This window comes from Musca autumnalis, unplaced genomic scaffold (genome assembly GCF_047663935.1).
Source record: "Musca autumnalis isolate F117 unplaced genomic scaffold, ASM4766393v1 scaffold_1, whole genome shotgun sequence".
Taxonomy (NCBI): Eukaryota; Metazoa; Arthropoda; class Insecta; order Diptera; family Muscidae; genus Musca; species Musca autumnalis.
The window spans coordinates 197,290,975-197,314,749 of record NW_027411644.1 but is presented as its reverse complement, the minus strand read 5'-3'; the positions used below and the strand labels follow the sequence as shown (position 1 = coordinate 197,314,749).

At 39.6% G+C, this 23,775-nt stretch overlaps 1 protein-coding gene across 3 annotated transcripts; it reads right to left on the bottom strand.

Annotated features, from left to right (window-relative positions):
* Window positions 1–20,521: 20,521 nt before the first annotated feature.
* LOC141391033 (zinc finger HIT domain-containing protein 2) lies at window positions 20,522–23,028 on the bottom strand. 3 transcript variants are annotated; one of them, XM_073963950.1, is made up of 3 exons: window positions 22,736–23,016; window positions 21,760–21,946; window positions 20,522–21,680 (listed from the first exon to the last, which is right to left on the bottom strand). In XM_073963950.1, the coding sequence occupies exon 3, from the start codon at window positions 21,500–21,502 to the stop codon at window positions 20,543–20,545; it is 960 nt and encodes a 319-aa protein (XP_073820051.1). In that variant the 5' UTR covers window positions 21,503–21,680; window positions 21,760–21,946; window positions 22,736–23,016; the 3' UTR covers window positions 20,522–20,542. The 3 variants fall into 3 exon arrangements, with proteins under 3 accessions (XP_073820051.1, XP_073820050.1, XP_073820049.1); XM_073963949.1 differs by having other exon boundaries at window positions 21,760–21,916; window positions 22,859–22,983; XM_073963948.1 differs by lacking the exon at window positions 21,760–21,946 and having other exon boundaries at window positions 22,859–23,028.
* Between the last annotated feature and the right edge of the window lie 747 nt (window positions 23,029–23,775).

Genomic DNA, 23,775 nt, shown 5'->3' with positions numbered 1-23,775 from the left:
AATGCATTATTGTGAGCAAATTTGACGTTTTGTATACAGTCGGACACTCAGCCCAAACTAGTTAGCCCTGACTATTTAGTTTGCTGTCAAATACATTATTGTGACATAAAATACAAAGGAAATCAAATCACAATCTATTATATTTGTTGTCAAAAGTTGTTAACAGAACTCTGAATGGCCTTTGTATCGGCCGACTCCTGAAAAAAATGTTTTCTTTTTTCTCCATGTAATTTTCTAACATTTTTTTTTAGTTGTCTTGCACGGGTTCTACCACTTCTGGCACCGACGTAGACAGACTGGGGCCCGGGGGGCTGACTGTAAATGTTACTGAGTTCAGAACAAGACGTTTATTTGTATACAATGAACGTTTGTAGCACATTACATCCATTCGATCTTTTGTTATTGAAATTTTGATAAGAGAAATTCAACAATAAAATATAAAATCTTTTTAATTAATTAATTGAATTAATCGAGCTAACATGGCCTAAGGAGTTTGTATTGAAAAATACATGAATAGATAAAATCGTTGCTTAATCTTTGTGGGTTTAAATCTTTGTATATAGTCTCTAACACGTTTTTGAAATGAACTATTTTGAACATCATAACAATTACAAATTCTTAATTATGTTTGTAATTTGGGAAAAAATATCATCCCTTTTTTGTTATATAATTTCTGTTTCACCGCAGTGTCGCGTCCATTAAGATTATTTGAAATTGGTCACTTGCTACAAATTAGTAAATGTCTATTTCACAAAAAAGGATTTTCCTGTCGCTGTTTAGGGTTTTGTTAGACCTTTCGCTTGTAAATAAAATCAAGATTATTGAGATTGAGGCCAATGTTTATATTTTAGTTATTGCATATTATTTCCAATTCTGGTTTTTTTTCTGTCGATTGCTCTTTGAATTGTATTTAGGGAAGTACTTTCAATGGATGCACATTTCTAGAAATGAGCCCTTTTCCTTCTTCGGCAAAGGACTTTGTGACGACAAACGAAATAAAAAAAACTGATCGGAAACATATTATTCTTCGTCAAAATCTCAACAAGTATCAGTGGACTTTGCGGACAGGAATATACCCTGAGCCTGTGTGAACTGAAACTTTCATCTATGGACAGATCGAATAGCGGCTACACAACCAAAATCCTCTAACCCAAATCTATGTATTAGAAGATTTTAAGAACTGTGTATCCATTTTCGGACGTATGAACTTGCCAACAAAATACGGATTTTATCATTGATCACAAGTGTTGCGGAGGAGGTAACTAAAGATATAGAACGGACCGTATATAGTATAATTTTCAGTTTTTTTTTTTCAGGAAATATGGACTTGTCCACGAAAAACATAATACCGCTCTAAACACAAGGAATACCTTCATTAATAATTTCTAAGGATCCTCGAACAGATCCATGGTAAAATGATAAAAGGTAGTATCAACTCAAAAATGTATGTAAATGCAACTCTGTACACCTGTACGTTACCGTGTCAAATACAAAACAAACAAAAAATATATGACATTTAATAACAAAAACAAATATAATTGTTTGAATTTATTCTTTGAAAATACCAGCAATAAAAATTATTAATCCAAATATGTATTTCAAAACAAAAGAAAAATATATGTATTTCTACACCATTTGGAGGAAGCTTTGGCATGCTTGCGACTTTCAGATTCAATTGTCTTGCCGCAAATCTGATTTTATATTTGAAAACTCCTTTACGATGTGTTCCTGCTTGTGTATGTAGATGCATGTTTCGAAGATGAAATCATTTAAAATATTGTTCTTTGTTCACAGGTCTAAATTGTAGAACATTGTGAAAATAGGAGGTCCAGTTTTGTGGATTAAAACCTGTATTTGAGACTGGTAGAAATACACGTGCACAAGACCTTACTAGATTAAAAGCAAAATCTAAATCAACGACTTTTCCAACAATATTTTATTCAAACAAAATAAAGTTTAATTTATAATAATATACATCTTTATAAAAAAGCTCGAGCTGTTTATATGTGCAGAATCTACATATAATGTTGAAAAATGTGAGATTTTAGTGAATAGAATACACATTTTGGTGTTAGGTTCCAAGATGCCTAAAAACAATTAGCAAATATTCAACGTCCACAATTAGCTTAAAGTCGCGCCACGATTTAATTGAAGTTGCGTGTTTCCTATTCCTCCCGGATAGCGAATTGATGATGGGCAGTAACAGCTATTCTTAACATGAATTTTTAAACCCAATTCCATATCCTGCAAATGTTGAGCACCTTCTTAGGACACAAAGCGCGAATCGTCCCCGATTGTTCTTCATATTAGTGTAATCCAAAATGCAGAACAACGTTTAAGATATTGCTAAGGTCTTATTTTCTTTTGACTTTGATTTCAAATTTTCAATTCGATTTAAAAGATTACTGACGTTTTTACATTTCTATATATGTGTGTATGTATGTACAACAAATATTTGTCAGAATCTGTTTGGCAATGAATGTACTTCAAATTCAAAATATGAAAAAAATTTTATCAGCTGTTAGCATGATATTACCTTTTATCATTCTACCATGAACAGATCTAAAACTGCTTTAAACAATTATTTTGAAGGATTGTGAGGAATGTACCTAGTATGGTCCATTTTCGAGCTGAAACTAAGTTTGGACAAAATATTGCTAAAACCAAAGTTTCGACCAAATCTGTTGAAATTTGGGGAGAAATACCAGAAGGAGTAGACGGAAAATCATCATCTTCGAACTTTATATACGGCTCGCAAAAATATTGCGATTAACAAAGTTTGGAGCAACGAAGTATACGGTTCGAAAGTTGTCGTGCGCACCAGCCACTACACATTATGGCCGTTGTTGTTGTTGTAACAGTGTATTATTATTATGTTTTTATGTTCGTTCTCCTGTTCAATCTGGCCCTGGGTCTATCTCCAGTTCCAGGAAGTTGGCTACTTCGATGGGATGTAACCACAGATCCACTGGAGTCAGATGAGTAGGCTTGGAGGGGCAGTTGAATAGGTGCTTAGTATCGTGCGGGCCCATGCCGCATACTGGGCAGATGTCTTGCACGGTGCGATCGATTCCTGCCCAATAGGAGTTTAGGCGACTGCAATATCCCGAGTGTAATTGAGCCAAAACTACTCTGGTTTGTCGTGGCAGCCGACGCTCATCAGCTGCAATAGATGGGGGATGTGCTCCGATGACTGCATTCACACAATAATTGCTTATGGTCTTATACCCTAGACAGACGGCAGCGTTAATTTGAATTAGGAACTGCATTTATTTTTACCCTGACAGACGACAAATTCTGCATTTACGAAACAGCTGATTGCTGGTTATCATGTATTTTGTTGTTGTTTGAACTGCAAAATTTTGGTTGCACTGCATTATCTGTTTTTCCACTGCAATATCGGCCTTTGTCCTCTGTGCAAATCAATAGAATTTCCTACAGTATTGCCATATTAAAATTTAGTAAATGCAGATTAAATACTGTTCTATCTTCTGCATTAAGAATGTGGATAATGCACTCTGCCGTCTGTCTAGGGTATTAGCAACTGTGTCCGTGTGAATGCTGTTCAAACCTGCCTGAAATGCCTATTGATCTAGAGGTTCTCTCCTATTTCGTTGGACCGTCGTCTCTAGAGCATGAATATTCTTCTTGATATGCCTGGGTGTATCGGTGGCCAGAAGATGGTGATTGGGATGACTCTCACGGTAACACCCGAGCAAGTACTGCAACGATATCATCTCATTATGTTGTCGTACTGGAAGAATCTTTGCCTCCTCATGTAGATGGTCCACTGTAAATTTGAGGAGGCACCCTGTTACTGTTCTCAGGGCGGCGTTCTGACAAATTTGAATCTTATCCCACTGCATGTCACATAAATTCGGGGACCAAACTGGCGCCGCATAGCTTACCACAGACCGACCTATCACGGTATATGTGGTCAACAAGGTTTCTTTATCTGCACCCTAGCCGGGACTTGAGGACCTAGTTTCTACATTTCAGTTTATTGCAGATAGCTGTGGCATGCGCGGACGACGTGAAAGTGGTGTCGAATGTGACACCTAGAATTTTGGGGCTGTTTGTGGTCGGAATTCTGCTACCATTGACCCTGATATTCAACTCTCTTCTATACTGCGCCGTCCATGTGACGAACAGAGTGGCCGTCGATTTAGTGGCGGATATCTGCATATTCCTCGCGTGCAAAAAGGTGGTAAGATCGGTTAAATAGGAGTTCGGTCTCTCACAGATGTCATCAGGGTAGGTACCTGACGCCAGGATCGTACAATCATCCATAGAACTCCACATACGACTGGCGACCACACATATAGTTGATTATCCAACATTTCAGACTTGGCCGGAGGGTTGTTTGCTCGATGTCCTCGAACAGCGTGGAGTGCTTGACAGTATCAAAGGCTTTTGATAAGCCAAGCGTCACCATCACTGTTCTATCACACGGCCGCTCCTGGTTGAGTCCTCGACAAATATGTGTGGAGATGGCGTGCAGCGCTGTTGTCGTGCTGTGCTGCTTACGGAATCCATGCTAATGATCGGCAACTTGATAGCTATTTCTAATGCTGGGGAGGACTAAGGCCTCAAGGGTCTTCGCTACAGGTGACAAAAGCGAAATCGGCCTGCCTTTGGTGGCATCGTTGCCTGGCTTCAGTAGCGGGACCACCCTGCCCATTTTCCAGACTTCGGGAACAATAAGGGTGGCTAGCGACAGGTTGAGAACTTTAGTGAGATACTCCACTCCCAGCTCATCCAGCTGTTTCAACATTACCATGGAAATTCCGTCAGGGCCCAACGCTTTGGATGATTTAGCTTTCCTGATGGCATTCGCAACATTATCCATTGTAAACAGTGGTGGTTCATCCTCGGCAGGAAGAGATCTAATGCGACGTAACACTCTTCGCCCTGTCACTCTCGGGGTGCTCGACAAACAGTCGATTTAAGTAACTTGCACACACGTGACTGAGGTCCTGTCATCCCTCCTTCCGGGGTTCGAGAGTGACTTAACCGTTGTCCACAATTCATTTATTCCGGCTCCAATGTTGCAATTCTTCAGATGATTTAACCACTTGTTCCGCTTATGTTCGCCGACCAGCCTATTAACTTCCAGTGTCAGCTCCCTGACTTTGGGGTTGTTGTTGTTGTAACAGTGTTTTTGTTATGTTTATTTGTTCGTTCCTCTGTTCAATCTGGCTCTGGATCAATCTCCAGTTCCAGAAAAGTTGCTGCTTCGATGGGATGTAGCCACAGATCCACTGGTGTTAGATGGGTAGGTTTGGCGGGATAGTTAAAAAGGTGTTGTGTGTCGTGCGGGCCCATGCCGCATACTGGGCAGATGTCTTGCACGGCGCGATCGATTTCCGCCCAATAAGAATTTAGGCGACTGCAATATCCCGAGCGTAGTTGAGCCAAAACTACTCTAGTTTGTCGTGGCAGCTGACGCTCCTCAGCTGCGATAGATGGAGGATGTACTCCGAGTACTTTATTCACACTATAATTGCTTAAGGCCTTGGCAACTGCGTCCGTGTGAATGCTATTCAATCCTGCTTGATATGCTTGTTGATCTAGGGGTTCTCTCCCGTATCGTTGGACCTCTCCCTCTAGAGCATGGATATCCTTCCTGATCTCCCTAAATGGGCCGGGCCTACCCACAAGATGGTGATTGGGATGGCTCACACGATAACATCCAAGCAGGTACTGCAACGAAAGCATCTCATTGTGTTGCTTTACAGGAAGAATTTTTGCCTCCTCATGTAGATGGTCCACTGAAGATTTGAGGAGGCACCCTGTCGCTGTTGTCAGGGCTGCATTCTGGCAAGTTTGAATCTTTTTCCAGTTCAAACCACACAATCTCGGGGACCAGACTGGAGCCGCATAGCTTACCACAGACCGACCTATCGCGTTATATGTGGTCAACAAGGTTTCTTTATCTGCACCCCAAGTGCTGCCGGCCAGGGACTTGAGGACCCTGTTCCTACTTTTCAACTTGTCGCAGATAGCTGTGGCGTGTGCGCACGACGTGAATGTACTGTCGAACGTGACCCCTAAAATTTTAGGGCAGTTTGTGGTCCGTAGACCACGACATTCAACTCACGTCCAAACTGCGCTGTCCATGTGGTGAACAGAGTGGCTGTAGATTTTGTGGGGGAAATCTGCATATTCCTCGAATGGAAAAAGGTGGTAAGATCAGTTAAATAGTTGTTCAGTCTCTCACAGATGTCATCAGGATAGGTACCCGACGCCAAGATCGTGCAATCATCCGCATACGTCACGATCTCAATGCCGTCTGGAGGAGGTGGAATACAGAGAGGTAGAGGTTAAACAGTTCCGGAGATATCACCCCACCTTGGGGAACTCCCTGTTTCACTCTACGGGGTTTGGACTTCTTATTCCTGAATTCCACGTACGACTGGCGTCCACACAGCCTGTTAACTTCCATAAATAATAAACACATATAGTTGACTATCCAACGTTTTAAGCTTGGCCGGAGGGTTGTCTGCTCAATGTCCTCAAACAGCGTGGAGTGCCTGACTGTATCAAAGGCTTTTGATAAGTCAAGAGCCACCATCACTGTTCTATCGCACGGCCGTCTCTGGTTGAGTCCTTTACAGATATATGTGGTAATGGCGTGCAGCGCTGTTGTCGTGCTGTGCTGCTTACGGAATCCATGTTGATGATCGGCAACTTGATAGCTATTTCTGATACTGGGGAGGATCAAGGCCTCAAGTGTCTTTGCTACGGGCGACAAAAGCGAAATCGGTCTGTACGATTCACTTTTGCTGGCATCCATGCCTGGCTTCCGTAGTGGGACCACCCTGCCCATTTTCCAGACTTCGGGAACAACGAGGGTGGCTAGCGACAAGTTGAAGACTTTGGTGAGATACTCGACTCCCGGCTCATCCAGCTGCTTCAACATTACCATGGAGATTCCATCAGGGCCCAACGCTTTGGATGATTTAGCGTTCCTGATGGCATTGGCAACATCATCCATTGTAAATTGTGGTGGTTCATCCTCGGCAGGAAGAGATCTGATGCGACGTAATACTCTTCTCTTCGCCCTGTCACTCTCGGGATGCTTAATAAACTGTCGATTGAAATTACTTGCGCACCTCTTCGGGTCAGTCAACGTAACGTCGCCAAACGTGACTGAGGTCCTATCTTCCCTTCTTCCAGGGTTCGAGAGTGACTTAACCGTTGTCCACAATTCATTTATTCCGGCTCCAATGTTGCAATTCTTCAGATGATTTAACCACTTGTTCCGCTTATGTTCGCCGACCAGCCTGTTAACTTCCAGTGCCAGCTCCCTGACTCTGGGGTCGTCGGGGTTGATACGACGAAGCTCATCACGCTCATTTGCTAATCCCGTCGCCTCTGCTGGGAAATTTAGTCTTACTTCGGGTATTCGACCAGCAGGTATATGGCGAGCGGCTGCAGCATAGATGATGTCTCGGAACGTCCTTTCCGCTACCCGAACATCAGAAGGATTGGGCAGCTCCCTGACTCTGGGGTCGTCGGGGTTGATACGACGAAGCTCATCACGCTCATTTGCTAATCCCGTCGCCTCTGCTGGGAAATTTAGTCTTACTTCGGGTATTCGACCAGCAGGTATATGGCGAGCGGCTGCAGCATAGATGATGTCTCGGAACGTCCTTTCCGCTACCCGAACATCAGAAGGATTGGGCAATTCTCTGAAGCGGTGATTGGTGAACTCTCTGAAACTCGGCCAATCAGCTTTCCCATGATTGACAAATGTGCGGCGTTCAGAGGTAATGAAATCGGGTGGTCTGCTGATGGAGACAATTATGGGGAGATGGTCTGATCCAAGAGAAATGACGGGTTGCCAGGTGACGTCATTTGTCAGACCAGGTGACACGATGGTTATGTCTGGCGAACTGTGACACGCTCCTCTAATTCTGGTAGGGGCGTCCTCATTGACCGAGCAAAACGTAGAGCTATCAATCTGCTCAGCCAGCGCTGTACCCCTCTGATCGTTTCCGAGGGCCGAATGCCACATCTCAAGATGCGCTTTAAAGTCCCCCAGGACCAGACGATTATGACCTTCCAAAAACGGACTAATGTCAGGGTCGTAATCTGAGATACAGCTATTTCTTGGCGGGATGTATACGTTCAGCAACTCTATCTCGGCAGTTCCACACCTGACTGCTACCCCCATACATTCCTTGTACGGGTCATTAGAGGCAGGCTCAAGCGAGATAGGTCTGTATTGAACAGACTGGTGCAAGAGGAAAGCTAATCCCCCACCTCCACATCTGGTGCGATCCTTCCTTACTACGCTGTAACCATCACAACGTACTGAGCTGTGGTCGTTCAGCATGGTTTCCTACACCGCCGCGATCTTGATCTTCTTCCGATTTATAAAGTCCACTATTTCATCGATCTTACCTCGGAGCCCATTGCAATTAAGTTGCAAAAAGGATGCATTTTCTGGTATTGGAACAACAACGGCTGGTGTTAAATGCTACGCGTGCGGCTGCTGTTGGGGGGACTGCGGGGGAGTTTCGTAGTCCGACGACGAAGGAGTTTCGTAATCTGACGACTACGACTCCCTGTGGACTGTGTTCGCGCAGCATGCAGCAACATAGTCCCTATCGTAGTCCCTCCCGTGGGCAAGCCCAGAGCAACCCCACTCCTGATCTATTGCATCTCCTGACATCTATTGCATCTCACCGAAGATTGGTTATGGGTGAAGATGCGGATGTGACAAACCGAGCACAAATATATTGGTCCTGGATTTTCCTCCGTCCCGTCACGGACCAAAAGAATCCGGAGCAGACATTCCGGGATATGCCGCTCCCAGCACAGAAAGACGAAACAAATACAAACACATGTACACTGAGGTGGCAGCCGCTGGCCGGAACGCTGATGTTGTGTGGTGCCGGGTCAATCCGGTACAGAGAACCCGCTGCCGTGGGATTGAATGGCCGTAGGTGTTCTTTACAGCGTTCGGGCCATTCTCTCTGGAAATATGGACTTGCCCCTGAAAAACCTCTGTACACAGATACATATATTTATTAATTATCCAGAGAGGTCTTAAACTGCGCTTCTCTGAAAAATTTTTGAAATCTCTGTGGAAGGTTACCGAAAGAGTGGATCGACAAGGTCCATCTTCGAATTTGATCAAAATTTGTGCAAAATATCACAAAGGCCAAATTTTGGACCGAATCGGTTTTCCCGGCAGCCAACCAGAAGGACGAACATAGCTAATTCGACCCCAAGTTTTCTGAAACAGATTTCTTCCAAACACATTTTGACCCTAAAACCATTATTTCAATGAGGCACATTTTGACTAAAGGCTGAGAGTTTAAAACATGTAGATTGGGAAAAATTGTGTGTATGGATTTTTGCTATTGGGCGCAAGAATTTCATTTTAAAATAATTCAAGACTGTTTGACAGAGTTTTCCTAGTTCCTGATCAATTTATGAAAAGATCCACGATAGGAAACCAGAATTTCTATATGAGAAGTCCGACGATTTAACGCCAAAATTAATCTATTGACAAATGCACGATTGGGCGACACAATTTGTCATTTACATACCCGCGATTGGGTACTAGAATTGCATCATGGATGGACTCACTATTGCTCAGCATTAGTTATCTATCAAGAAAACCACTATCGGCCTTCATAAATTATTTGTGATAAGATCTACGATTGGACACCAAAATACCTATGACAATAACAACGATTGGACAACTGAATTTCCGAAATTGAAAAATTTGCCATATTCTGACATCGCAGCGTGATAAAAGACACAAAAAGAAGACAGTCTAGAGGGTGTAAAATTTAAGGTTAAGGTAAGGTTAAACGACTGACATTCACACATACAGTTTTTGGTTATCCAACGGTTCAAACACGGCTGGAGGGAAGTCTTTTCAATGTTCTCAAATGGCATGGTTGACGTTATCGAAGGCCTTCGATAAATCAAGAGCCACTATAAATAGTACACAAAAGACATTTTAAGGTAGAAAGAAGACCATTTAAGGCCTTCTCTAGTAGGCAGAAGACGTTTAAAGGACAGAAGGGCTTTTCAGACTTTTAAGGCATTCTATTGTAGACTGAATACCTTTTAATGTATTCTATAGTAGACAAAAGAATACCTTTTACGTATTCTTTAGTAGAAAAAGGCATTTTAAGGTATTCATTAGTAGACAGAAGACCTTTTAACGTCTTCTCTAGAAGACAGAAGACCATTTCAGGTCTTTCTTAGTACAACAAAGACCTTTTAATGTCTTCTCTAGTAGGGAGCAGACCTTTAAAGGTACTCCATAGTACACAGAAGACCTTTTAAGGTATTCTATAGTCAGCAGCAGACTGTAATGGATCAAGTTGGAAAAGCGGGATGGCACTCTTTGCTTTGGCTACGGCAAAAAAATATTAAAGTGCCAAATAACTATTGATTTTCTGTGAGTCGAGTTGATAGACGACTGTTGAGTATATTACAGTTTAATTTAATTGAGAACATAGGCAAGAAATAAAAGTTATCTTGAGAAAAATTATCCATTTCCATTTGAAGGTATTAATTGATGAGTGGAACCCAATGTAACGGTTCATTGGGCTGCCCTCCCTATACATGACCCCTATGAGATCATCCTGTGAGACTTTTCTTTGGCCTTAAGAAATATTTAATACTGAAAAATCTCCCTTTTTAATCAAAATGTACCTTTTTTAAAGAGCTACATACTTGGCCTTATTAAACGAATCAAAACATTATAGTTATTCTTTTTTTTAATTTCAAAGAGGTTTAGACATATTGTTTTATTCTTATAGATTAGTTTTATATGTATATTAACAAGCTATTACTAGATTATTTTGAATAATCAGCCTTATTACGGTTGGCGTAGTCGTATCCAAATTTGCAAATTGACGTGTCGTAACGTCTAATTGGTATTATGTATGTCGTACACGACATTTTCGCAACGACTAATTGGTATTATGTATGTCGTATACGAGATATTACAACTCTGTATTCCATTCTTTTACAATTTTGCTACCACGAGAGGCGTTTTATTACGAGAAATGCTGTGAAATTAGTCGTTAGAGATTTTGTTGACGACAACAGACAAATTTCTTAAAACGTTAATAAAAACGAACAAATAAAATGGATTTAAACAAAAGGTATGTGCCTATATAACAAAATGATTATATATTCGTATAAATTTTATAATATTGCACATGTTTTAGAACAAAATTCACCACAAAAAAGCAGTTTGACACAATGGTCCAGATTTTGCAGAACAATCCAAATTTGACCAGAGGTTACAGCAATGGAATAAAAAAAAAATTGCGTGAAAGAAGAGTGGAATAAAATTAGTACAAAACTCAACATTTTAGGACCGCCAGTACGAACAGGTGAGGGTTGGATGAAAGTCTGGGCTGACTACAAATTCAAGTTAAGGAAGAAGTTAGTTCACAATAAGGCGGAATGTCGTGCTACAGGTAGAGGATCCTTCAAGCAGTACATACTAACAGACACGGAAGAAGCAGCATCAAGCTTGTTACAATTGGATACAATTGTAAACACGGGCAATCAGTCAATTGGAATCCAGCAGCCTTCAACGCTTCGAGAAACAACCACTGAGGAAGAACTGTGTGAAGCATGTATAATCCATGAAGATTTAGAAAACCACGATCCCTGCACAGTTACTCCCCAAAGAGTAAGCAGGTCTCATGCAAAAGAGCCGCAGGTCGTAGTGAATCAGGATCCCCGCACAATAACCCCTGTAAGCATAGGTATCACTCATGGAAATGAGCAACAGGTCCAAGTGAACCAGGATCCCTGCACACTAGTCACAAATACCCCTCACAGAAATGGATTTCAGCAACAGCAACTGAGTATCAGTCATGGAAATTATGTTTGATTCTTGTCGCAACTAAATCGTTCGGAGTATATTCATCCTCATCGTCGGATATAAAATAACCCACACTTAACATTTTTATGGTTTATTAATAAATAATTGTTTTTTATTTTAACTGACTCTATTTATACCCTATACCACAATGTGGAAAAGGGTATAATAAGTTTGTTTTCCCAAAAATTCATGTAACGCCGCGAAATATTCGTCGTAGACCCCTCATGTGGTATACCAAACTTCATATCTCGACGAGATAAAGCGATTTAGCGATGTGTGTCCGTCCGTCCGTCCGTCCGTCTGTCCGTCCATTAAAAATTGTAATCAAGCTAGAGGCCGCAATTATGGACCGATTGTCACGAAATTTAGTATGGAGGTCGGGTTTGGACCAGAATAGAACTGATTAGTTTTTGGCGATGATCGTGAAATGTTAAAGGGATGAAATGGACCAAAAACAAAATTTTTGCTCGATTTTGTAGCCGCTCTGTAGGTCGCAATAATAGTCCGATCGGCGCGAAATTTTAAACGTAGTTTTGGTTTGAGATGAAGAAGTAGCGTGCAAGTCAACGGTATGATCGGATAATATTTAGCGGGTTAAATTGATCAAAACTTTTGTGTGAAAATTGGTAAAATTTCTAATGCACATCTTATAACAGCTAGCCCGGAAAGCTAGTGCACAGGGATAGTGGTATAGGGTATCACATGGTCGGCCCCGTCCGACTATAGTCTGTTCTTACTTGTTTTTTTTTGTTTTCTTTTTTATAACAGGGTGGCGTGTAATAGTCGAAAATGTTAATAATCTTCAACACCCTGTATTTTTGCAATCTATTACAAAACAGACGTAGTCGAAAATTTTACATAATACCAAAAATTATTGACTACGACAACGCCTACGACTACGTCTACGACACTTGAACACCTACGACAACGCCAACCGTAATAAGGGTGAATATACTAATAAGGTTATAATAATTTTTTTATAATTCGTTTTCACAGTCTATGATTTTATGGTATTATATTGAATAATTGAAACATTATTATACATGGATTTATTCAACGATTTCTTATTTCGAATATGATTTCTGCTCTTAATATTGTCTGTTAATCTCGAGCTGAATATTGTGTTTTTGTACACGTTTTTTTAATAAATTGTGTAACTAATAAAAATCTTTAACATGACATGGCTGTACTTTTCACAGTCATGCCTAATAATATAATTCATGCACTTGGTTTTTTTGAGTTTTATACATGCATTTGATGAGCAAGAATTCTTCATAAAGCTGATTTTATTTACATCTTTAAGTCTGTATTTTTGTTTTTGCTCTTCAGCGAGGCTTTATCATTCGATTTTTCAATTGACAATTTTAGGTTATGTGATTTCGGATATTATTCATTCTACTTAACATCAATTTTTGTTCAATTCAAATAAAATAATTGTAGTGCATATTTTGGGTGACGCATTCCACTGTGTTACTATCACTTGCAATTATGGCTCGTTTTTACGCTTACGATATATTTTGTAATAGCTAGGTTGGTGTACTCTTACTTACTTACTTAGCTGGCCTTTTACAGAACATTTGTTCCATAAGCCGAACTAAGAAAAAATCTACAATCCCCTCTGTTTGCTGCTGTATTTTCCCAATCTGGGATATGTAGCTTACTGATATCTCGTTTCACTTGTTCGCTCCAACGAAGCTTTGGCCTTCCAGATCTGCGAGAACCTCCATGAACCTCCATGTTGGTGTACTCACTTCACGAAATATTGTGGTTAATTTCAATTTTATATCTACCCCAGGGCATGAAAGTTGTATTTTCCTTGTTCACCACGGATATTTTACGGGAATTGCGCTTTCTCGAAAAGCCTATTATATTTTTAGGAGCAATCTTTTTTAAAACCAACCATGCCCTATTTAAAATATATTATTAAATTTTTATTAGATTTCAATAAGGATTGCGAGGATTTGGTTATCAAACTCACCCGGGTTATTAAAATATGTTTTTAAATTTAATTAAATTATTAACTATGCATTAAAAGTGCACATCGTTTTATTTCCTTTGATATGTATATTTTAACCTTTAAACGACTTCACCTAAGTTTTTGGCATGAAACTTTTTCGATTTGATAAGCGAACTGTACATATGTACACCTTTACCACTGAACTTATACTGTACATTAGATTTCAATACACGCTGCCATCTACCTAGTGCTTTCTCGTCAAGGTGACATTAGAGGTCTGATTCCACATGTAGGGTATAAAATACAACTCTAAAAACGAAGTTATGGAAAATCAAGGAATCTGCAAGTCGCTAAACAATTTTTTTGTTGTAACATGGCAATGACATACGTAATGTTACGATTATTTCAAAATATTTTAAATTTTGTATGAAGAATCTCAATCGTGGCCGTCACAAGACCTTTTAAGATCTTCCTTAGTACACAGAAGACATTTTAAGATGTTCTCTATCAGACAGTGGACCTTTTAAGGTCTTCTATAGTAGGCAGCGGTCCTTTTAAGGTTCTCCTTAGTACACAGGAGACACTTTATAGTATTCTCTAGAATACAGTAGATCTTTTAAGTTCTTCTATAGTAGTCAGCGCACCTTTTAGGGTTCTCCTTAGTACACAGAAGACATTTTAAGGTGTTCTCTAGAAGAAAATAGATCTTTTAAGGTCTTCTATTGTAGACCTTTTAAGGTCCCCCTTAGTACACAGAAGATCCTTTAAGGTGTTCTCTCGAAGACAATAGATATTTTAAGGTCTTCTAAAGTAGGCAGCGGACCTACTTACTAAACAGAAGATCTTTAGGGTGTTCACTCGAAGACAGTATACCTTTTGAGGTCTTCTATAATCAGCAGCAGACATTTTAAGGTCCTCCTTAGTACGCCGAAGATCTTTTAAGGTGTTCTCTAGAAGACCTTTTAAGATATTCTATAGTAGGCAGCAGCCCTTTTAAGGTCCTCCATAGTACACAGAAGATCTTTTAAGGTATTCTATAGTCAGCAGCAGACCTTTTAAGATCATCCTTAGTACACAGAAGACCTTTCAAGGTGTTCTCTAGAAGATAGAAGATCTTTTAAGGTCTTCTCTAGTAAGCAGCAGACCTTTAAGGTCCTCCATAGTACACAGAAGATCTTTTAAGGTCTTCTATAGTCAGCAGCAGACCTTTTAAGGGCCTCCTTAGTACACAGGAAACCTTTTAAGGTGTTCTCTAGAAGACAGTAGATCTTTTAAGGTCTTCTATAGTCAGCAGCAGACCTTTTAAGGTCCTCCTTAGTACACAGAAAACCTTTAAGGTGTTCTCTAGAAGATGCAAGATATTTTAAGGTCTTTGATTTTAGGCAGAGGACCTACTTAGTACACAGAAGATCTTTATGGTACACCTTAGTACAGAGAAGACCTTTTAAGGTGTTCTCTCGAAGACAGTAGATCTTCTAATGTCTTCTATAGTAGGCAGCGTACCTTTTAAGGTTTTCCTTAGTACACAGAAGATATTTTAAGATATTCTCTAGAAGACAGTGGACCTTTTAAAGTCTTCTATAGTAGGCAGCAGACCTACTTAGTACACAGAAGATCTTTTAAGGTCGTCTATAGTCAGCAGCAAACTTTTTAAGGGCCTCCTTAGTACACAGGAAACCTTTTAAGGTGTTCTCTAGAAGATAGTAGATCTTTTAAGGTCATCTATAGTAGGCAGCGGAGCTACTTAGCACACAGAAGATCTTTTAAGGTCTTCTATAGTCAGCAGCAGACCTTTTAAGGTACCCCTTAGTACACAGAAGACCTTTTAAGGTGTTCTCTTGAAGACAGTAGATCTTTTAAGGTCTTCTACAGTAGGCAGCAGATCTTTTAAGGTCCTCCATAGTACACAGAAGACCATTTAAGGTTTTCTATAGTCAGCAGCTGACCTTTTAAGGTCCTCCTTACTACACAGAAAACCTTTTAAGGTGTTCTCTAGAAGATATTTTAAGGTTTTCTATAGTAGGCAGCGGGCCTACTTAGTACACAGAAGATCTTTTAAGGTCCTCTATAGTCAGCAGCATACCTTATAAGTTCCTCCTTAGTACATGGAAGACCTTTTAAGGTGTTATCTCGAAGACAGTATACCTTTTAAGGTCTTCTATAGTCAGTAGATCTTTTAAGGTCTTCTACAGTAGGCAGCAGATCTTTTAAGGTCCTCCATAGTACACAGAAGACCATTTAAGGTTTTCTATAGTCAGCAGCTGACCTTTTAAGGTCCTCCTTACTACACAGAAAACCTTTTAAGGTGTTCTCTAGAAGATATTTTAAGGTTTTCTATAGTAGGCAGCGGGCCTACTTAGTACACAGAAGATCTTTTAAGGTCCTCTATAGTCAGCAGCATACCTTATAAGTTCCTCCTTAGTACATGGAAGACCTTTTAAGGTGATATCTCGAAGACAGTATACCTTTTAAGGTCTTCTATAGTCAGCAGCAGACCGTTTAAGGCCCTTCTTAGAACACAGAAGACCTTTTAAGGTGTTCTCTACAAGATAGTAGATCTTTTAAGGTCTTCTATAGTAGGCAGCGGACCTTTGAGAGGTTTCCTTAGTACACAGAAGACATTTTAAGGTGTTCTTTAGTCAGCAGCAGACCTTTTAAGGTCCTCCTTAGTACACAGGAAACCTTTTAAGGTGTTCTCTAGAAAATAGAATATATTCTAAGGTCTTCTATAGTAAGCAGCAGACCTACTTAGTACACAGAAGATCTTCTAAGGTCTTCTATAGTCAGCAGCAGACCTTTTAAGGTCTTCCTTAGTACACAGAAGACCTTTTAAGGTGTTCTCTAGAAGAAAGTAGATCTTTTAAGGTCATCTATAGTAGGCAGCGGAGCTACTTAGCACACAGAAGATCTTTTAAGGTCTTCTATAGTCAGCAGCAGACCTTTTAAGGTACCCCTTAGTACACAGAAGTCCTTTTAAGGTGTTCTCTTGAAGACAGTAGATCTTTTAAGGTCTTCTACAGTAGGCAGCAGATCTTTTAAGGTCCTCCATAGTACACAGAAGACCATTTAAGGTTTTCTATAGTCAGCAGCTGACCTTTTAAGGTCCTCCTTACTACACAGAAAACCTTTTAAGGTGTTCTCTAAAAGATATTTTAAGGTCTTCTATAGTAGGCAGCGGGCCTACTTAGTACACAGAAGATCTTTTAAGGTCTTCTATAGTCAGCAGCATACCTTATAAGTTCCTCCTTAGTACATGGAAGACCTTTTAAGGTGTTATCTCGAAGACAGTATACCTTTTAAGGTCTTCTATAGTCAGCAGCAGACCGTTTAAGGCCCTTCTTAGAACACAGAAGACCTTTTAAGGTGTTCTCTACAAGATAGTAGATCTTTTAAGGTCTTCTATAGTAGGCAGCGGACCTTTGAGAGGTTTCCTTAGTACACAGAAGACATTTTAAGGTGTTCTTTAGTCAGCAGCAGACCTTTTAAGGTCCTCCTTAGTACACAGGAAACCTTTTAAGGTGTTCTCTAGAAAATAGAATATATTTTAAGGTCTTCTATAGTAAGCAGCAGACCTACTTAGTACACAGAAGATCTTTTAAGGTCTTCTATAGTCAGCAGCAGACCTTTTAAGGTCCTCCTTAGTACACAGAAAACCTTTTAAGGTGTTCTCTAGAAGATAGTAGATCTTTTAAGGTCATCTATAGTAGGCAGCGGAGCTACTTAGCACACAAAAGATCTTTTAAAGTCTTCTATAGTCAGCAGCAGACCTTTTAAGGTACCCCTTAGTACACAGAAGACCTTTTAAGGTGTTCTCTTAAAGCCGGCAGATCTTTTAAGGTCTTCTACAGTAGGCAGCAGATCTTTTAAGGTCCTCCATAGTACACAGAAGACCAATTAAGGTCTTCTATAGTCAGCAGCAGACCTTTTAAGGTCCTCCTTACTACACAGAAAACCTTTTAAGGTATTCTCTAGAAGATATTTTAAGGTCTTTTATAGTAGGAAGCGGACCTACTTAGTACACAGAAGATCTTTTAAGGTCTTCTATAGTCAGCAGCAGACCTTTTAAGGTCCTCCTTTGTACACAGGAAACCTTTTAAGGTGTTCTCTAGAAGACAGTAGATCTATTAAGGTCTTCTATAGTAGGCAGCGGACCTTTTAGGGGTCTCCTTAGTACACAGAAGACATTTTAATGTGTTCTCTAGAAGACAGTAGATCGTTTAAGGTCTTCTATAGTAGGCAGCGGACATACTTAGTACCCAGAAGATCTTTTAAGGTCTTGTATAGACAGCAACATACCTTATAAGGTCCCCTTAGTACACATAAGAACTTTTAAGGTGTTATCTCGAAGACAGTATACCTTTTAAGGTCTTCTATAGTCAGCAGCAGAACTTTTAAGGTCCTTTTTAGTACACAGAAGACCTTTTAAGGTGTTCCCTATACGAAAGTAGATCTTTTAAGGTCTCCTATAGTAGGCATCTGACCTTTTAAGGTTCTCCATAGTACACAGAAGACATTTTAAGGTGTTCTCTAGAAGACAGTAGACCTTTTAAGATCTTCTATAGTAGGCAGCAGACCTTTTTAAGGTCCTCCTTAGTACACAGTAGTCCTTTTAAGGTGTTATCTAGAAGACAGTAGATCTTTTAAAGTCTCCCTTAGTCCGCAGCAGACCTTTTAAGGTTCTCCTTAGTACACAGAAGACCTTTTAAGGTGTTATGTAGAAGACAGAAGACCTTTTAAGGTCTTCTATAGTAGGCAGCAGACCTTATAGGATCCTCCATAGTACACAGAATCCATTTTTAGGGTGTTCTCTAGAAGGCAGTAGACCTTTTAAGGTCTTCCTTAGCATAGAGAAGCCCTTTTAAGGCCTTCTATAATAGACCGAATAACTTTTACTTTCTTCTCTAGTAAATCGAAGAACTTTTAAGGCCTTCTCTAGTAGACAGAAGCCCTTTTAGGGTATTATCTAGAAGTCAGAAGACCTATTAAGGTTTTCTCTATTAGACAGAATACCTTTCAAGGTCTTCTCTAGAAGACAGAACGATGAATTTCGGAGCGAACAACAACATTTGGTTTTAGATGGAGGGTTTGTTGTTGTTGGAGAGACTGTGTATTCCGACGACGAAATTGAAGACACGCTGAGAGATGTTCTGAGTATTTCAAAAGTGTCCTCATTTGATCTTTAGCCATCCATATTGTAACCGAAATCTGAAAATTTGACAGTTTGGTCACACTACTGAAGCAATCGTACAGACCGATTTCTCTCCTTTCTCCAGTATTGAATATTCTAGAAACGCTACTCCTCCTCATTATGAGAAGCTTTTTCCCAGTTTCCCAACATCAACATGGATTCCGGAAAATGTACAGTACTACAACAGCATTAAACGCCATATCCACGCATATCAGTCAAGGACTGAGCCAGAAAAAAACTGTGCTACCGAACAGTCATTGTGGCTCTTGACCTGTCGAAAGTATTCGATACCGTCACGATGACCAAGCTTTTCGAGAATATAGAAAAGCTTCCCTCCTGCCATGTTTGAAACGTCTGATAATCAGGTATATGTGTGGACGCCAGTCGTTTGCGGAATTCAGAAATAACAAGTCGAAGGCCCGTAGAGTGAAAATATGCCGAGATTCCCTTTCTGAAATTCCACACCTTCCAAAAAGTTCGTAATCTATGCGGATGATTGCACGACCTTGGAGGTGTTATTGTTATTACAACAGTATTTGATATGCTTGTATATTCGTTTTTCTGCTTAATCTGGCTTTGGGTGTATCTCCAGTTCTAGGAATGTGGCTGTTTCGATGGGATGTAAACACAGATCGGCATTCATACGATAGTTCTGTATAGCATCTGCGACTGTATCCATGTAAATGCTATATAAACTTGTTTGATAGGTATGCTGATCTAGTGGTTCTCTATTGTAACGCTGGACCCCTCTCTTTATATTATGAAGATCCCTCCTGACTTGCCTGGGTGTCCCATCCACCATTTGGTGATGAGGAGGGCTCTTAACACCCAAGCAAGTACTGCAACGAAAGCATGCCATTGTGTTTCTCTACTGTAAAAGACATTCTGCTATGGAATGACGAAGTTTACACTTCAACCTCAAATGGAATTTAAGCATTTCTCTTGAGGTTTGGGGGGCCATAACACGGGAAGTATATTAGAATTAAAAGGACTACCGTAGGTAATAATATGGACTTCCCCCGTAAGGTTCCGCTAAAGGTTGAGACTGTATATATCCTCATTCTGTAAAATTTAGAGTCTAATGGTCTGTTTCTCAACGACGATTCGAATACAAAGTCGGTCGAACTGCTACCAAACTTCTGTATTTTGAACAATATTTGAATTGTATTTATTTTCAATCAATCAAACATTTCCTACAACAACAGGAGTTTGGTAGTAATTCGAACGAATTTGAATTCGAATCGTCTTAGAGAAACAGGACATTAATGCTGAGGCTATAATTATCGTCAATTCCATTTAATTTCATTTCGCCTAAATGTATGCAACATTTTATTCCCTTACTACACCACCTGTCAACAAAATAACGTAATAATTAACATGTTTGCGTTCTCGCAACCGCAGACTTACAAATTTCCAAAGCAAATATCTGTAAAAATTACAGAACTACAGCAAAAGGAAATCGACTTTCCTGGAACAGAATGAAACAAATCTCAACCAAAAGTTCTCATTTTTATTTTCCTTATTATTTCAAATCATTTTCAGCATCTCGATTAACATATGACAAATAAAATTCCAATTTCTTAACAATTTGTTGAACTTTTGTGCGGGTCAACTCTTCCATACCACTGCTAAGGGCAAATAATTTTTGAAATTCAGCATGTTCCTTCTTGGCTTTTTTGAGAATATTCTTTGTAAGTTGGAATATTTTCAAAATATCGCTTAAGGCAGATAATTTGGTTTGACGTGAAGACATCAGTAGCTTGGCATCTGATTGTAATTGTTCTCGACTTTCAACCAGAAGGGTTTGAGGTGGCCCTGTGGGTAATAGTTGAGCAGCGGCATTCCCTGTTGTCAGCGCTTCCATTTCTACCGAAACAATGGCATCCTCTACTTCCTCAAAATTTGTACCATATTTAAGGCTTGAACTTAAATTAACTAAAAATGCTGCTGCCTCATTGGGATTTGTTAAATGTTCACCTTGAAAGTAACGTGCCGTGCAAGCGTATGCTGTTAATATATTCCACAAATTGTAGTGGAGACATGGTGCCGGTTCTTTACTACAAATTGTTGAAAATTGTGGTATATTCTCATAAATTGCCGGCATGGTTGGAAGATTTCCATTATCTTTCTTCTTTGCGGGGATTTCTACAATTTTGAAATTTTTCTCTTTTAACCACCATGGTTTAAAGTCGGGAACTAGTTTCATTATATCCCCATTAGCTAGTAATTTTTTAAATTCTTCTTTTTCCTCTTGTGTCAAGTGTTCCCATACTTCATCAGCATCATTGATATCCACATCTTTAAGGCGTTCGGCAATATCTAGTTCATCGCAATCTTCAAATTCGCCTTGCTCTCCCTCTTCACCTTCTGCCTCTTCCCGTCCACCATCCTCCTCATCATCGGAATCCAAAGAATCTTGATCGAAATCTTCTATTGGTATGCCTGCATCAGATTCCCGAATTCTTCTGAGGATGTCATACATTTTGCGTACATCATCACTGTTTTGTTCATCTCCTGCTTTGGCAGTCAATTCATCTTGTACACATTGTTTATAAAATTCTTCAGAACATTTTAAATGCGATTGAGATTTGTAACAATCTACCGAACAATAGGCTATATTGCAGCGTGGGCAGGTATATTTGAATTTCTGTTTGTTACAGCTGAAATGGGAAAAAGAAATCTTTGGAGATGAGAAAGATTTTTTTTGGAAATAGAAAGATGTTTGCAGTTGTAATATACGTTATGTTAGCCTTGCTGTGCAACTCTTTGTCGTGCCGTATGAAACTCGAGTTCAAAAAGTATTTGGAACATGTCACAGAGATCCATGAGGGGGGCCTTAAACTGTCTTAGGCCGAGTCTTTTCAGGTAGTTCACAGTCATGCCCCACGAATGTCAGCTGTGGAACGTTTAACAATGTTTATATTTGCTGGAGTAAATAAAGAGTTCGGAACAACTCTATTTTATTAAAAACTCCCAGATTTTTTGAATTGTTTTCCAAAGGTAGATATTGTTGCGCTGATCATGAGAATGTTCTTGGGCGCCCGCTTAATGTATGTCATGATTATGTTTATAGCTCGCACTTTAACCTTTCCAAAATGGTGTTATATGTTGCAATACCTTCTCTGCATCCAGAGATAGGGCCTTAGAATCTTGACAACTCGGTTTCTTTACATTATAGGTGTCTATGGAAAAATTTAAAATCCTAATTTGAACAAAATTTTCTTTTAAATTATAGTTTTTCTCAAAATAGCAGGCCTTCGGCCGGGGATTTAAGACTTTCTCATATGGACAGGCGCAAATCTCGGAACGGAAACAAAATTTTCTTTTAATTTATAAATTTTTCTTTAAATAGTCACTTAGATGAACCAGGTTGTCAAGATTCTAAGATCCATATCTCTGGATCCAGAGAAGGTATTACAACATATATCACCATTTTGGAAAGGTTAAAGCGTGAGCTACAATCTGGCATACATTAAACGGCCCCCCATAATGTGCCCATTTTCGACTTTTTGAGGGTCTTATGGAAAAACCCGGGTCCAAAAATCAGTTTTTGAGTTATATCACCTGACCACCTAAAAATAACCCCATCATATCGGTTCAGTAGAGCCGGGTCTAACCCGTTTTTTTACCCGGACTTTCGGGTCCAATAACAGGGTAACCCGGTTGGTCCCCTAAGAAAATTATACGTTCCCGTGATCAGCGCTACAATATTTACCTCTGGCAAAAATTTCAAAAAAATCGGAGAGTTTTTACTAATCTAGAGCTAAGCCAAAAGTTCTACTTCTAAACTAGAATAATGGAAATATAAAATAGGTTTAGCATCCGCATTTTTACTTACATTTGACAATCATTTTCCGACATTTTTGTTCAAATGTGAATTTGTAATTTATAACAATTAATTTAATTATCGTATTAAATGTTTTTATTTTTTATAGGAGAATCAACAGTAAAATCGAATTTGGCCAATAAAGATGAGAAGCAAAACAAAAGACCGACAAAGCAAAAATCAGATGGAATAGGGTAAACTCATGGTACAATAAGAAAGGTAGATGCATCGGCGAATTGCTACAACAAAGCAACTTTTTTGTAATGTAATCTGTCAAAATTTTCGCCAAATGGTCTCTTGTTGTCTCTTTTTATCGCTTGTGTTTGTCTATAAAGTGTAGACATGCTATCTCTAAAGGCCTGCGTACATAAGCTGCTCTGCCTGATTGCCTTGCTTTCCTGCTTCATTTTTGACATAATGAAAATAAAAGAATAAACAAGGCCGAGGAAATTTCGAACTGGGTTGCCCTTTTCTTTTTTATTCTTTTATCAGAAGTAAGCAAGGTAAGCAGGCAAGGCAGCTTATGTACGCAGGCCTTTACTTACCGAATCATATGGTTTTTTGTTTTGATTTTTCATGGCGAATTCATAGTTTTTTGACGTTTTAGATTCGATCAGCTGGGCTGAGGCATCTACCTTTCTAATTGTACCATGGGTAAACTAAACGCAATTTCGAAGTGCAACCTTTCACAAAAGTGAGAGAAAATCGTATGCCACACGCCGAAACTTACACTACGCACACATGGTGGGATTGACATATCAAAACCAAAGACGTCAAACTATTAAGAACTGACAAGATGCATATGCATGCTGTTGGTGTTCCCGACGCGTGACGCGACTCATAACGGACCGATTGTGCCATCTATAACCAAAATTCCACACCATTATCACATGTTTTTGGAAAATTCATTTGTTCCTGTCTTAAGGCCT

What these genes read in the sequence shown, in the direction of transcription:
- LOC141391033 (XM_073963948.1), bottom strand. Translation starts at nt 22,881, where the DNA reads ATGTCGGAAAATGATTGTCAAAT. An exon ending in TCGGAAAATGATTGTCAAAT is followed by an intron (nt 21,681 to 22,858) that starts GTAAGTAAAAAT and finishes TTCCCATTTCAG; the next exon opens with CTGTAACAAACAGAAATTCA.